The 14,393-nt window shown below is 46.9% G+C and overlaps 1 protein-coding gene across 2 annotated transcripts; it reads right to left on the bottom strand.

Annotated features, from left to right (window-relative positions):
• Positions 1-4,556: 4,556 nt before the first annotated feature.
• On the bottom strand, positions 4,557-14,145 carry Wdr13 (WD repeat domain 13). Of its 2 annotated transcripts, none has more exons than XM_075958768.1 (9): positions 13,613-14,145; positions 12,742-12,982; positions 11,219-11,328; positions 10,969-11,099; positions 10,139-10,446; positions 9,197-9,377; positions 8,964-9,105; positions 7,307-7,425; positions 4,557-6,920 (listed from the first exon to the last, which is right to left on the bottom strand). In XM_075958768.1, the coding sequence occupies exons 1-9, from the start codon at positions 13,651-13,653 to the stop codon at positions 6,736-6,738; spliced, it is 1,458 nt and encodes a 485-aa protein (XP_075814883.1). In that variant the 5' UTR covers positions 13,654-14,145; the 3' UTR covers positions 4,557-6,735. The 2 variants fall into 2 exon arrangements, with proteins under 2 accessions (XP_075814883.1, XP_075814884.1); XM_075958769.1 differs by having other exon boundaries at positions 12,742-13,216; positions 13,613-14,120.
• Between the last annotated feature and the right edge of the window lie 248 nt (positions 14,146-14,393).

Genomic DNA, 14,393 nt, shown 5'->3' on the forward strand with positions numbered 1-14,393 from the left:
ACTTTGCCTGCCTAAAACACCTGATGGTTTAATAAGAACTGAACAGCCAATAGCTAGGCAGGAAAAAGGGTAGGAAAGGCTGGTGGGCAGGAAGAATAAATAGAAGGAAAAACCTATGGGACAGGAGAGACAAACAAATGGAATAAAATGCTCCAATTTGAGGTTGGATGACCAGACTGGCCTTGAACTCATAGAGATCTGCTTGCCTCTACTTCCTAAGTGCTAGGATTGAATACATGTGTCACCATTCCCAGAAGAGGCAGGATTTTTAATTAGTTAACAACTGTTCTGTTTGAATAGCTAGATGAGATGCAGGTGCGGATACTGGACTAGTTGGTACATCTTTACATTTTTTTTTGTTTTTTTGTTTTTCGAGACAGGGTTTCTCTGTAGCTTTTGGTTCCTGTCCTGGAACTAGCTCTTGTAGTCCAGGCTGGCCTCGAACTCACAGAGATCCGCCTGCCTCTGCCTCCTGAGTGACATCTTTACATTGAAACTAAAGAGCTAATCATGGAACAGTAGTTAGCAGGGACCATGGCTTGGGACCAGACCACAGAAGAAGGGGTGGAGATAACTCAATAAACATTTGGGTGTTAGTAAGGTTAATCAAGAAGGCATTAGATTCCAGAGTAGGAAAACAGCTTGGACTTTGAATTTAGACTATGTAGGGACATTGGTGTGAGAATTAAGAACAATATACCAGGCATGGTGGTTCACACTTGCAATCCCAGCAGTCAAAATGTGAAGGCAGAAGAGCCACCATAAGGGGCTGGAGAGATAACTCAGCAGTTAAGAGCACTGGTTGATCTTCCAGAGGTCCCAAGTTCAGTTCCCAGCAACCTCATGCTCACAGCCACCTGTTATGAGATCTGGTGCCCTCTTCTGGGCTGCAGACATACAGGCAGAACACTATATACATAATAAATAAGTTTTTAAAAAAAAGGACAAATTCAAGGCCAGTCTGAAAAAAAGAAAAAAATAACTGCATAAGTTCAACAAGAAGTCCAAACCAGAGCTGGTTTAAGTACAAGCCTGCAGTGGAAGGATTTTAGAATAGTTAAATGGCTGTGTTAGAAAAAAAAATGGCTGTGTTAGTTTACTAGACCAGCTCTTTGTGTAAACAAATCTTGGCTAAGAATCAGAAGAAAGAGCAAGAAAGACTCTGAATAGGAACCAAAATGACACTGATGGTGAAATGACTTTAAAAGAGAGCCCTCGCCAGGCTGGTGGCACACACTTTTAATCTCAGCGCTCGGGAGGCAGGGGCAGGTGGATCTCTGTGAGTTCGAGGCCAGCCTGGTCTACAGAGCTAGTTCCAGGACAGGAACCAAAAGCTACAGAGAAACCCTGTCTCGAAAAAAACAAACAAACAAAAAAAACCCAAAGGGGTGGGGAGAGAGAGCGAGCGAGCGAGCCTGTGTTTGAGAACTGACTGGGAATATTGATGCTTTAATGGTCTAGATTTCAAGGTCAAGTGTGAGTTTTTCATTTGTTTTTAATTTTTTGATTTTATTTATGTGTAGGGTGTTTTGTCTGCATGTGTCTGTGCACCATGTGCATGCGCAGTGCCCGTGTGGGTCAGAGGAGGGGGTCAGATAACTTGGAACTGGAGTTACAGGCATGTAGGTTCTGAGACTTGAACCTAGGCCCTCTGGAAGAGCACCCAATGCTCTTAACCACTGAGCCATCTCTCCGACCCCGGATTTCCTTCTTGCCTCACAAGAATCATTACTCTGTCAACCCCAGTGTCTAATTAAACTAGATTATTTAATGAAAGCCTGAGTTCAAGGCTATGTCAGAGGAGCAGTAGCTGTATAGTTAGTTAGCAAGACCTTTGCTCTTGCAACGAACCCAGGTTTGAGTCCCAGAACCCATATGGTGGTTCACAATCATCTGTAACTGTTGTTCCAGCGACTCTGATGCTCTCTTGTGGCCTCCATTGGCACCAGTCACCCATGTGCAAACAAAACATTTATATACATAAAATAAAAATGAAAAACATAAACAAAAAAATTTTTTTAAATATTTATTTATTTATTACGTATACAATATTCTGTCTGTGTGTATGCCTGCAGGCCAGAAGAGGGCACCAGACCCCATTACAGATGGTTGTGAGCCACCATGTGGTTGCTGGGAATTGAACTCAGGACCTTTGGAAGAGCAAGCAATGCTCTTAACCTCTGAGCCATCTCTCCAGCCCCCATAAACAAAAATTTTTAAATACTTCTTTAAAAAGATTTTATGAGGTGGGCAGTGATGGTGCATGCATTTAGACCCAGCACTTGGAAGGCAGAGGCAGGCGGATCTCTGAGTTTGAGGCCAGCCTGGTCTACAAAGTAAGTTCCAGGCAACCAGGCTACATAGAGAAACCATGTCTCAGAAAGCCAAAAACCAAACCAAAATAAAACAAAAAGATTTTACTTTTGTAAATGTGTGTATGTCTATGTATGTATATGCCATGTGTGGGTGTCTGCAGAAGTCAGAAGGACTGACTTCTGACTGTCCACTGGAGAGAGAGGTTACAGGTGGTTATAAGCCAACTGATGTGGGTGCTGGGAACCAAACTTGGGTCCTCTGGAAGAGCAGCAAGGGCTTTTAACCTCTGAGCAGTCTTTCCAGCCTCCAAAGGAGCTTTGTGTGGAGTCTGATTCAAGGTCAGACCAGAGATATCTTCATAGTGCTAGACTTCACAAAGGCCCAGCTGGAGCAGAGGGTCAGAGGTGGTGGGGTATTAACCAGAGACCTAGATTCAAGATTGAGCCAAAGAATATCCATCCAGAATTTCAATACTTAATACTAAAAGGGCATTAATGGTGAAACAGTTTGGAGGAGTTCAGGATTAGAACCAAGGAGAAAAGGTCATGGAATAGTTAACAGACACAAGAGTGTGAGGCATGCCAAGAGGAACTGATTTTGCCTAAGATCAAGATCAGAGTAGTTATAGAGGAATAGAAAATAAATGCCAGTGGCACAATAAAAACAATTTAAAAAAAGAAAGGCCATGGAGCAGTGGGGAGAAAAACAGAGAAAATAGAGGCCAGAGTTGGAGGGAAGATCTGAAAAGAATCAACAGGGGACTACTTTCCCAAGCTTCCAGAAGCACTGAGTATGGAAAAACTAAGAGGCTCGAGTTTTCAGGTTTTAGACCTGAAGACCATTGCTCATGAGTTAACCCAGCTCTGGATTCAGTGGTCTTGGAAAGATGTATTGAGAGTGGACCCACAGCGTTCCAAGTTGGAGTCTAGAATACCATGACACTGACGGGAACTGAAGCTAAAGGTAGAGGTACCGATGGCGGAGGCATTAATAGAGGTCCAGGTCTCAGAGCAGGCCATACGGACATCAACAGTAGTAGAATGTAAAAGTATCTGATGGCTGGAGAGATGGCTCACTGGCTATGAACACTAGCTGTTCTTTCAGAGGACCCAGGTTTGGTTCCCAGCACCAACACAGTAGCCTAGAAATGTGTCTGCAATTCCAGTTCCAGGAGATCTGACAACGTCTTCTGGCCTCTGTGGATACCAGATATTAATGGCACACATACATACATACAGGCAAAACAACCATACACATAAAGTAAAAACTATTTTATTTGTTTGGGGTTTTTTTGTTTTGTTTTTTCAAGACAGGGTTTCTCTGTGGCTTTGGAGCCTGTCCCGGAACTAGCTCTGTAGACCAGGCTGGTCTCGAACTCACAGAGATCCGCCTGCCTCTGCCTCCCAAGTGCTGGGATTAAAGGCGTGCGCCACCATCGCCCGGCTAGTAAAAACTATTTTAAATTGAAACAAAAAATAATCTAAACTATCTGACTAGGCCTGGTGGTACATGCCTGTAATCCAGCACTTGGGATGCTGAAGCAAGAAGATAGTCGTTAGTTAGAGGTTAGTCTGGGCTACACAGAGACTATCTCAAAACAGTGTTCGAGTCTGAGGCCATAGTAGATAGGAATCGGTGAAGGAAACAGTAAATGCCCAGGAACAGGTGTATGCTTCAGGGGTATAACTTTTGCTAAGCATGCAGGTCTGGGCTCCTTCCCTAGAAACAAAACTAAACAAATGCCCAGATCTTAGGCCAGACCAAAGACAGTAATGGCGTAATAGTTGACAGAGGCCTGGGCTTAAGATTGGATCACATGATCATTTACTGTCAGTATAGAGGTTGAAATGAATAACATTAAGGGAACTGATGGTACAATAATAGAGTTCCGGATATATGGTTAAGATTGATAATAATCAGAGCACAAAATTAACAGGAGTCCATATTCAAGTTCAGAGTCAGACCAGTAGACAATTAGTGGTAGCTCAGGTTTCAGATTTGACTAGTGGCACACATCAGTGGGGTGATAATTAAAGAAATGTTTGGCTCCAGGCTTAGCCCGGAGTTGCTCTTGCTAGTGTAGCAGTTGACAAACACCCAGGGTCAAAATCAGACAAAGGGTGTAGACCAGGACTAGATCTGAAAAGAAAGTAAAGCAGCATTGATGATGGAATGATGAACAGAATTCTGATGTCAAGCCAGAGGCACAGTGATGAGAGACAAATGAAGAGAGGCCCAAGTTTGACCAATAACATTATTTTTATTCTTCCTTGTTTACTCAGTGCTTAGTTTCCTTTAGATTGTGAGTCAAAAGTGCCACCAAGAGGACTTTAAAGTGGAATGTCAACTCTGCCACCTCAAAAATTTTACAAGGAGGAAACCCCCAAAATCATGCAAACAAAATTCATCATTAATCACCTGGAAACCAGACTCATTAAAGGGAATGAAGAGCATGAAGAAACAGAAGTTAGAGAAAACTGGTATTTCCCCCAATTATCTTGCTACCTATAGAGCTTGGTTGAAGCCGTGAATCTGTCTGGTACAGGAAAGAGCTAGCACAGTTCTGAACTGCTAGTCTTGGGAGGGTCCCTTTAAAGATCAACATTTAATTGGTGTCTGCTACACTTCCCTTTATCTTTCAGCTGTACTGTACAGTCCTCATAGGAAATCACTGACCCTGAAGCTGGATTAGGAATGTTGGCACACTTCCACGACTTTGATACAACACGGCCAGTCCAGCTCACTTAGATATCCTTATCTCATAACCATTTGCCTAAGATCTGCCTGATGGAGCCAGACATGCTTTTGGCTACAAGTGATCACACTAATAAACAGATTAAACAAACAAGGAATTATCTCCTTCCATCAAAGATCTGCTGCTAGTTCCACAGCTCAGCAACACTGTGCTACTAGATTGGTGACTGAGGTCCCAAGATTTTAGCCGCAGTTCCACCTGATGCAAAAGTAGCAGCATATGAATCTGGGAGGATAAGCTAGCTCTAAGAGCTCCTAATGATTCTTCAGACTGAAAATTCTTCATGATTCTAATCATGGACAATAAGTCTGGAACTTATTTCCTTGCTAATACCCAATATTAGAGATTAGCATTTGGTCTCTGACCTGGTCCAGGGCTTAAATTTGGGCCCTGGAGGGACATGGGAGGAGATAGGGATGAACTTACAGATTTTCTATTTCTTCCTCACCACAGCAGAAGCTGTAGCTCAGCCCGAGTCCATGGCTGCCTGCATGCCAACCTAGAACTCAAAGAACTCAACACTTCTACTCCCTGTTTGTGGGTCACAGATAAGTGTGGGGTCCACCCACACAGAAGCTGTCATCTTGGGAAGTTTTACAACCTAATCTGATGAAGCCGCTGGGGTTGAACTCAACATTCCTCTCCTAATTTCTCTATGGCTGTCTGATTCCTCACTCCAACCTCCCTCACTCAGGATCAGGAAAAGTCAAGCTCCTCACCACGGTCCAAGAAGCCCTAAAGCCCTGTCTAATGTCACCTATCACATTCGGCTTGGTCATCCTCTGACACTCCAGTCTCGGTGCCTCTTTCTGCTGAGGATATTCTGTTACCTCCCTCATTTCATTCAGATCTTTAAAACACCATCCTGTCAGGAACATTTTTCCTGATGGCATTGCTGAAAGAAGCTCCCACTCCTCCCATTCCTGCAACCTCATCTCCTTCCCTCCCTTTGTTTTTCTTCACACCACTCATCTTTAACTATCCTCGTTTATACAGATGCTTCTTGATGAATCTGTCTTAATTGAAAACGCATTAACATGCCTAATCTACCAAACACCCTAGCTTAGCCCACCTGCCTTCAATGCGCTCAGAACACTGACATTATTCTACAGGTAGGCAAACTTACCTAATGTAAAGTCTAATTTATAACAAAATGTTGACTAGCTCATGTAATTTACTGAACACCACACTGAAAGTAGAAAACAAGACTGGGTGTATGTGTGTGATTCTGTAGCACTGTAAGATCAAAAAGTTGAAAAATTATAAAGCAAATTATACTCCGAGGAATGGCTGTACTTTGTCTACTGAATGCTTGCCTCTCCTAGGATGTAAGCCCACAAGGGCAGGATTTCTGTTGGTTGAGGCCACAGCAGTATCCTTCCTTTTCAGAACAGTTCCTGACATCACAGTTGGTACTCTCATTCCTGTCTACTGACTGCACAACTACGTGACACATCACAGCAAATACTCAGGGCTTGTTGAATGGATGAACACATTACTGCACAACTGAGGAAGTTGTCCCCAATCCACCGGAGGGCTCAGTACTCCCTAGTGCCTCCTTGTGGGAGACCTGGGAGTTGCCCCTCAACACAACCACAGAAATTTTATTTACAACACAAGACTAGAGAGGAGGGAACAGTGAGCTGTGCAGGGCTGGCAGAACCCTACTTTTGCTCTCGTCTCCAGACGATGACCATACCACTGGCGTCACTGGAAGCCAGCAGACTCTCGTCGCAGTTGAAGCTGACGTCAAGCACAGGCGCACTGTGGCCCTGCAGCTTGTTGACAGCAGCTTTGGCCGCCCGCTCCACATCAAAGAAGTGAACGCACATATCCTCACTGCCTGTCACTGTCCAGATGAGAGGGAGAGAGCATCAGAAGGCTACTGTGGTGTCCCCAGTAGGAGGGCCTTGAGGTTCTATGAGGTGTGAGGGCCTCATGTAGCTTTGGGTAGTCTAAAAGGAACTACCTGTTAGTCTAAATGGGAGCTCATCTGCCTCCTTTGCTTCTGTGGGTAGTATGTGAGGTTTTAGGAAGTGTGGGGTCTGTGTCTCAGCTATGAAGTTCCCAAGCTGTCTGTGGCTCTGTGTCTAAAGTGTTTAGGTATGAGGCTGTTAGGGCACAAGACCCAGGAAGTCATGGCATCAGGATGTCATGATGATGGAGCCAGGCTGGCAGCTACACTGGTCTCTGCTTCTTCCCAGTTACCCAGGTCCCCTGCTCCTGAGCACTCACCCACACAGGCCCCCTGGCGGAAGGACATGAGGGGGCAGAAGATACTGCGCACGGGATGTGAGCTCTGCTCAATGGGGAAGCTTCTCTTCAATTGCAGGGTACCTTCATTGTCCACCACTCTGAAGAGAAGGCAAAAGAAAGGGTCAGGGCACAGCCTAAACTCCAGGAGATGACTAGTGGTGGGCAGTTTATGGTCTGAATCCTGTATTCGAGATATTTACAATGTTCATGAATTATTTTTGCATTTGGAGACAGAGTCTTACTATGTTGGACAAGCCATCTCTAAACTTAAGCATTCAAGTGATCCCCCTGCTTCAGCCCTTAGAGTTGCTGGCACCATAGGTGTCTATCATCACCCCTAGCATTTTTTTTTCATTTTATTTATTTTCATTTTATGTATATGGGTGTTCTGCCTGCATGTATGTGTGTGCACTGTGAATGTATAGTACTGGAGCAGACCAGAAGAAGGTGCTGGATCCCCTGGAACTGGAATTACAGACAGTTGTGAATGCTGAGAACTGAACCTCAGTCATCTCTAAGATCAACATCTGATAATGCTGCTGAGCCATCTCCCAGCCCCTTGGAGTTTTTTTTCTTTGTTTTTTTGAGACAGAGTTTCTCTGTAGTTTTTGGTGCCTGTACTGGAACTTGCTCTGTAGACCAGGCTGGCCTCGAACTCACAGAGGTCCGACTGCCTCTGCCTCCCGAGTGCTGGGATTAAAGGCGTGCGCCACCATGCCTGGTAGGGCATGAGTTTATGTCCAGCTTTAAAAAAGCATCATTTTTGAAAGATGGGTGGGAAGAATGAATTCTGTTCCCAAATCAAAATAACAAAATCATATAGGTTGTGGGTCAATCTCAGTGGTAGAGTTTTATTAGCATGTACAAAGTTCTGGATTCAATTGCCAGCACCAAATGAAGAAAAAGAAAGGGAACTGGAGAGGACTCAAGTGGGAAAAGACATTTCCTGCCAGGTCTGACAACTTGAGTTTGATTCCTGGAACCTGCATGGAAGGACAGAACAGGCGTTCACACGCTGTCCTCTGACCTCCATATATGCTCCATGATATGTGAGCACTCACATACACACACAAACAAATAAATGTGAAAAAATTCAAAACAAAGAGCTGGTATTTTTTCTTTAATTATAGTATTGGGAGTGGAATCCATAGTCTCATACATGCTAGGCAAGTGCTCTACCACTGAGCCACTTTCGCAGTCCTTTATGTATTTTGTCTTAGTTTGCTTAACTATACAATGGAGACAATAACGGTAACTACTTCCCAGACTGTTGTGAGGATTAAATACAGTGATATGTATGGAGTGCCTTGAACAGGGTCTGGCCATAGCAATGTTCATGTAGGGGCTTGTTACTGTTATTCCTATTTATGTTGCTATTGATAGGATTATGTTGTACACTATGTACATTGTAGGCCATGTATCACCATACTATGTATTATGTGTGTGTGTGTCTGTTTCTGGGGATAGACAAGCACTCTGCCACTAAGCTACGTCCCCACCTCTACTCTCATCATATTATGAGGCCAGAGCCCCAGCCTTGGTGAAATGAATGTGCCGGAGATGGGCCTTGCTCCTCCACTCCAATGGAAGGATGGGCCCTGCAGGCCCAGATGGCCCCAGTTGGGGAGGAACCCACCTGTAGAGCAGCAGTTTGTTGAGGCAGGCATTGATGAGCAGTGAGGGGTCCCGCGCTTCCCGGCTGACCCAGGATCGGGCAGAGATGCTGGTGACAGGGCTGCCCTCGTGCACCACTAGTCGCTTGGCTTTGGTCAGCTTCCCTGAATCAGTGGAGGCAAAGGTGAGGACAAGGACCAAGTCCGTGGAGAATACAAAAAAGGGCACCAAAACATAGGTCTGTGGCCTGCCTACCTGTGGCCATGTCAAAGAGAAAGGAGAAGACACTACCGCGGTCATCACCTGCCCAGAGAAGCCGGCCAGGGGCATCAAAGGACAGGGCAAGGACACGGCCTGTCAGTTTGCTGGAGCCACCCTTCACTTTCTTGCCTGTGGAGATGTTCATGACATGCACATTGTGCTTGGCATTCCCCACCTGTGAGTGGAACACATACACCATCATTCTGACCCATCTAGTCCTTCCTTGACTTTAAGACAGTGGGACTGTGGCAGGCACACTGGAAGTTGACCCAGGCCTAACTCCTACTTCCTAGCTAACCCCTCAATATGTCCACAATAGGCCAGTTGCTCATGAGACGAAGGTAGTCTCAGAGCCAAAATGCTGCCCTTTGGCAGGTCTGAAAATTTGGGCTTATAATACCCTTCCATCTTTTCTTTGCACCCTGTCCTGCTTCCTCTTGGAGCCCAAAGCTGCTACCATTGAAATGAGCCAGAGAACCCCAAGCACTAGCTTACTCATAGCCTGTTGTTACCCTATATTGCAACTCCCTACGCCCAGGCCATGCCAGACTTTCCATGTCCTTCCTCTGCCTTCTGCCCAGTCTGTCCTGGAGTCTGACCACAGTAGGGCTGCCCCTGATAGATTAGATGAGTGTTCAGCCCCATCATCCTGCTCCCTAGCAGCAGCTTCTGTAGACAGAAAACTGTAAGACTGTGGTGACGAGACCCTAGGAATCCCAGGGCCATGACCCCCCGCCTAGCCCAGAAGTCTATCTACTACAGCAAGGCCTTCCCTGACCATGAACTATGCTTTTGTTGGTCTGTTTCCCTTTGAGTCTGACCACAGGACTGCTGTGATAGGACTTGGTGGTATTAAACTTTATACTCTGGTGCCCCCAAACAGCTCTCCAGACCCAGCATGCCCGCCCTTGGTGAGCAGGTGTTCTGGAGCCTGACCACAGTGAGGTTGTTGTTGACAGGCTGGAAGGTGCAGCACAGCAGTTCAGCGCCATCAGGGTCAGGGATCTCACGGATGCAGCGGCCGTCCTCGGAGGCCCAGATGCGCATGGTGGCATCGAGGGAGGTGGACACGAGGATGTCATTGGAGAGGGACCAGGCGAAGTCAGAGACACCACGTGTGTGGCCCCGTAGCACATGGAGCACAGTGGGTGGGGCAGGCACCAGCTGGCACAGTGAGATGCTGCCGTCCAGTGAACAGCAGGCCAAGCGGTGTCGGTCATCATTGGCGAAGCGCACCCTTGGGACTGCAAATGCCAAGGAGCCATTTGAGGGAGTCAGCATACTCACTGAGCACAAGGAATGGTAGCCTCCACAAAAGGCTTTCCTTGGCCGTCAAAGGCAGTTGTAAACCTTAGAACACCTACTACCAACATGCTCTCTAAATCTTAATGGCACTTTGAACAATGCAAAAAAGCTCACACTACATTACTGAGTACTTTACAATAATCAAGCTCTCATGGGTTTGAAAACCTTCACAGTGTAGTCCACTATGCCCTCTGCAAGGAAGTTATCATCAGCAAAGGCTCTGAACTCTTCCAAGTGACTCATGAGCTCAGGCAGTCTGCTAAAGAGGGCTCTCTTGAGTTTCTGTGGCTCTCTTTGCAGTACCTAATATAACAACTTTGCAGAGCACTTTGCAAAGGGCTTTTGCATTTGCTAATGGTTTTATGAGAGGTAATTTCTCCTTCTGAGGTGTGGTGCCAGGTGCCTTGGGTAGTAGCTGTTCGAACAAATGTTTGGTTTGGTCCCACCACCCATTAGCTTACCTGCCTCATCCACGTGCTGGTCAAAAACATGGTACATGCCTGCAAAGGCATAGTTTTCACTCAACGATGTGTCCCCGGCCATGGCCCGGCTTGCCTCTGCCACCGATGTGGGTACCACACTGCCGGGAGGCCTGAGCCCCAACAGGAAGTAGGGGGTGATAGGAGGTAGGTGTGGGTGTTTAGACTGCCATATCCCAGGGCCCCTCTCTTCCTTAGGAACCTCCACCCTCTGCCTGCCTCTGGTATGTACCTGTCCTCATAGACTGCACGATTCATTTGTGCCTGGAGCTGGTAGGAGCCTCGGCTGACAGATCGGCGGTGTCCTCTGGCCCCCAGGGCTCGAGGGTCATCTTCAAAGTCCTGCAATCAAGACAGGGTCAGGGATGGTGCATACCTCTAATTTCAGTGCTTGGGAAACTGAGGCAGAAAGATCACTGAGCTCAAGGCCTGCCTTGGCTACATGGTGAATCTGAGGCCAGCCTGGGCTACATGGTGAGATCCTGTCTCAAAAAGAAGAGAAATTAGTCTCTGAGAACCACCAATGTCTGGAGCCTTCAAAATATGACCAGACCTGATCCCTTCTCACCACACATGGCACCTGCCACCACTATCACTGCTCACTTGCTTCAAAATTTTCTTCACTAGCACCTGTTTCTGTCCTTGTCCTGCTCAACACATCCTTAGTACAGACATGTTTTCCGCACAAAGAAGAACTATTTTCCCTCAGGAAACCACTTGAATTAGTCTCTCACTTCAGTCAGGTTTCACTGTTACCTCCTCAGAGAAGTCTTCCCTATTAAACATAGCTTCCGGGGGCTGGTGGGATGGCTCAGTGGTTAAGAGCACTGACTGCTCCTCCAGAGGACCCGGGTTCAATTCCCAGCAACCACATGGCAGCTCGCAGCTGTCTGTAACTCTAGTTCAAGAGAATCTGACATCATTATACCAATGCGCATGAAATAAAGTTAAATAAAGTTTAAAAAAAATAAACATAGCTTCCTCCATTAGTAGTGACTTATTTATTTATCTATTTATTACATATACACTGTTCTGCTTGCATATATACTTGCAGGCCAGAAGAAGGCACCAGATCTCATTACAGATGGTAGTGAGCCACCATGTGGTTGCTGAGAATTGAACTCAGGACCTCTGGAAGAGCAGTCAGTGCTCTTAACCTCTGAGCCATCTCTCCAGCCCGTGGCTTTTCACATTCTTCTTTGCTGGGAATAGAACCATCAGCCTCAGACATACTAGACAAGCCCTCTATCACTGAACTACATCCCTGCACCAAACTCTCTTTTGTGTCTCCTAAGTCCATTTTATGTGATTATCATAGCATTCCCTGCTATACCATGGTAATTATCAACTCATTAATCTGACTTGCTCCGTGTTTTTCTAATTCACTACCTGTCTATCATGCTTATTTATTTTTTAAAATTCTTTAAGTTTTATTTATTTATTTTGCATACAACATTCTGCCTCCATGTATGCCTGCATGCCAGAAGAGGGCACCAGATCTCATTATAGATGGCTGTGAGCCACCATGTGGTTGCTGAGAATTGAACTCAGGACCTCTGGACGAGCAGCCAGAGCTCTTAACCTCTGAGCCATCTCTCCAGCCCCCTTATTTTTATTGACTTAGTTGCTATATTATCTTTTAGTCCTCTACGGACAATGGAACAATACTTTTGTACATCACCGTGTTTGACAAAAGGCCGTGGTAACTATGGATGTTGAGGAGATATGTGGCAGGTGGTGCAGCCAGGAGCTCACCTCCATTCGGTCAAGGGTAGTGCGGCTGCTGCGGACAATGCTGTTGCTATAGGCACGAGCACTGCCTGGCTCAGAGAGTGGCCCGTAGCGCTGGCCCAATAGCTGGCCCCGTAGTCTCAGGTACTGCCGACGCAGTGCTGGGGGGTGCCCAGCCTTGGCATTCTCCCGCAGCAGCTGGCTGCGCCGGCGGATATACTGGGTCCGAAACTGTGGAAACGTTGGTGTGCGGTAGGCGTTGTACCTGTAGGGTCCAGGAGGCAGGGCAGGCAGCAGGCACAGGACAGAGGGAATAAATCAGCTCAAGGCATAGGGTAATGCAATGAGGTGTTAGGCAGTGATTGGGATGGTAAGAGTGATCGTACTGTGATGGGGGCGATTCTGATTAATAACGGGTATGATGAAAAGGTCAATCTGGAGATAATATAGTCAATCTGCAGCTCTGCTGTGGTCAGTCGGAGCCAACTATATTATCAGTCTAGCATGATGACAAACGTCAGATTGGCAAAGTACAGCAATGGAGGTTAGCGTCATGTAGTATGGGGTAGCAATTGGGTAATAATAGTAGGGTAGTGGTATCAAGAAAAGTTGGGGAAGAGGACAGGCAATAAGAGCTAGATAGGAAGTCACCGGTCTGACTTCCACTACCCACGCGAAAAGTCTCCTTGCGCATGCCCGTATCTAACAGCATTTCCCAGCATGCTCTTTAGAACCTTCTCTGGCCGGGCCACTTCACCGCGGGAATCAGATACCAAGCTAACTGCGCATGCTCACGCAGCCTCACCAGCCAAGTTCTCCGCCCAGCCTCACTGATCGCCATTGCTCATGCACCACAGTAGGTTCCGCTCCCATGGGCTCCAACCCCACGCCTCACCTCGCGTCCACTGCTAAGACTTGCTGCCACACCGCGGCCATTCCCTGGCTTCCTTCTATGATGCGTCTGCCTGCGGGAGCCTGCAGGACAAGTGCTTGGAATGCCGGCGTCGCAGGCAGAGGAAATCTAGTTCCGCCCCTTCCACCAGGTGACAGCTGCCATAGACACGAAGTCCCTCCACACAGGTGATGTCGCGAAATCCCACTGGGTCTTTAGCATGGTCATCACCCCAGCCCTGCCTTTCCTGGGCAGCACTCCGGTGACTCACAGCAGCAATTCAGACATGACCCCGCCCTCTCCAGTTGCCTCAGCAACGCCCCTCCCCCACCCAGCAAATCTTGATTCTCCACCCATCAAGCCCTCTGTCCTCTGCCCCTCCCTTTTGTGACCCTAGAGCATAGCCCAGGATCCAGGACCACCTCCGGGGCTGCCCCTGGCTCCCGAGGCCCCCGGGGCGGCCCTGAGCCCGGTGTCACCAGTTCCTTCTTTCTTCCCTGTCTCAAGCTCCAGGCAAGATGGCTGCCTGCAGCCAGAAAGAGCTGCGGAGCACAGAGCAAATCGATAGGAACCTTTCCCAGGGCGTGGGAGCCTCGCAGGCGCATTAAAGGATTGTAGTTTCCTGTAAAAGGATAGAGGCTCCACCCCTTGAGTTCTAGTCATTTCCCCCGACACCTTTTTTATACACAGGGGTAAAGCACTGGGGTCAGAGGAACAGGGTGAGTATGTATGTCAAACACTTGCTAAAAATCAGAAATAATGACTTTCTTGTGAAAGTGGTTTA

This window comes from Microtus pennsylvanicus, chromosome X (genome assembly GCF_037038515.1).
Source record: "Microtus pennsylvanicus isolate mMicPen1 chromosome X, mMicPen1.hap1, whole genome shotgun sequence".
Classification (NCBI taxonomy): Eukaryota; Metazoa; Chordata; class Mammalia; order Rodentia; family Cricetidae; genus Microtus; species Microtus pennsylvanicus.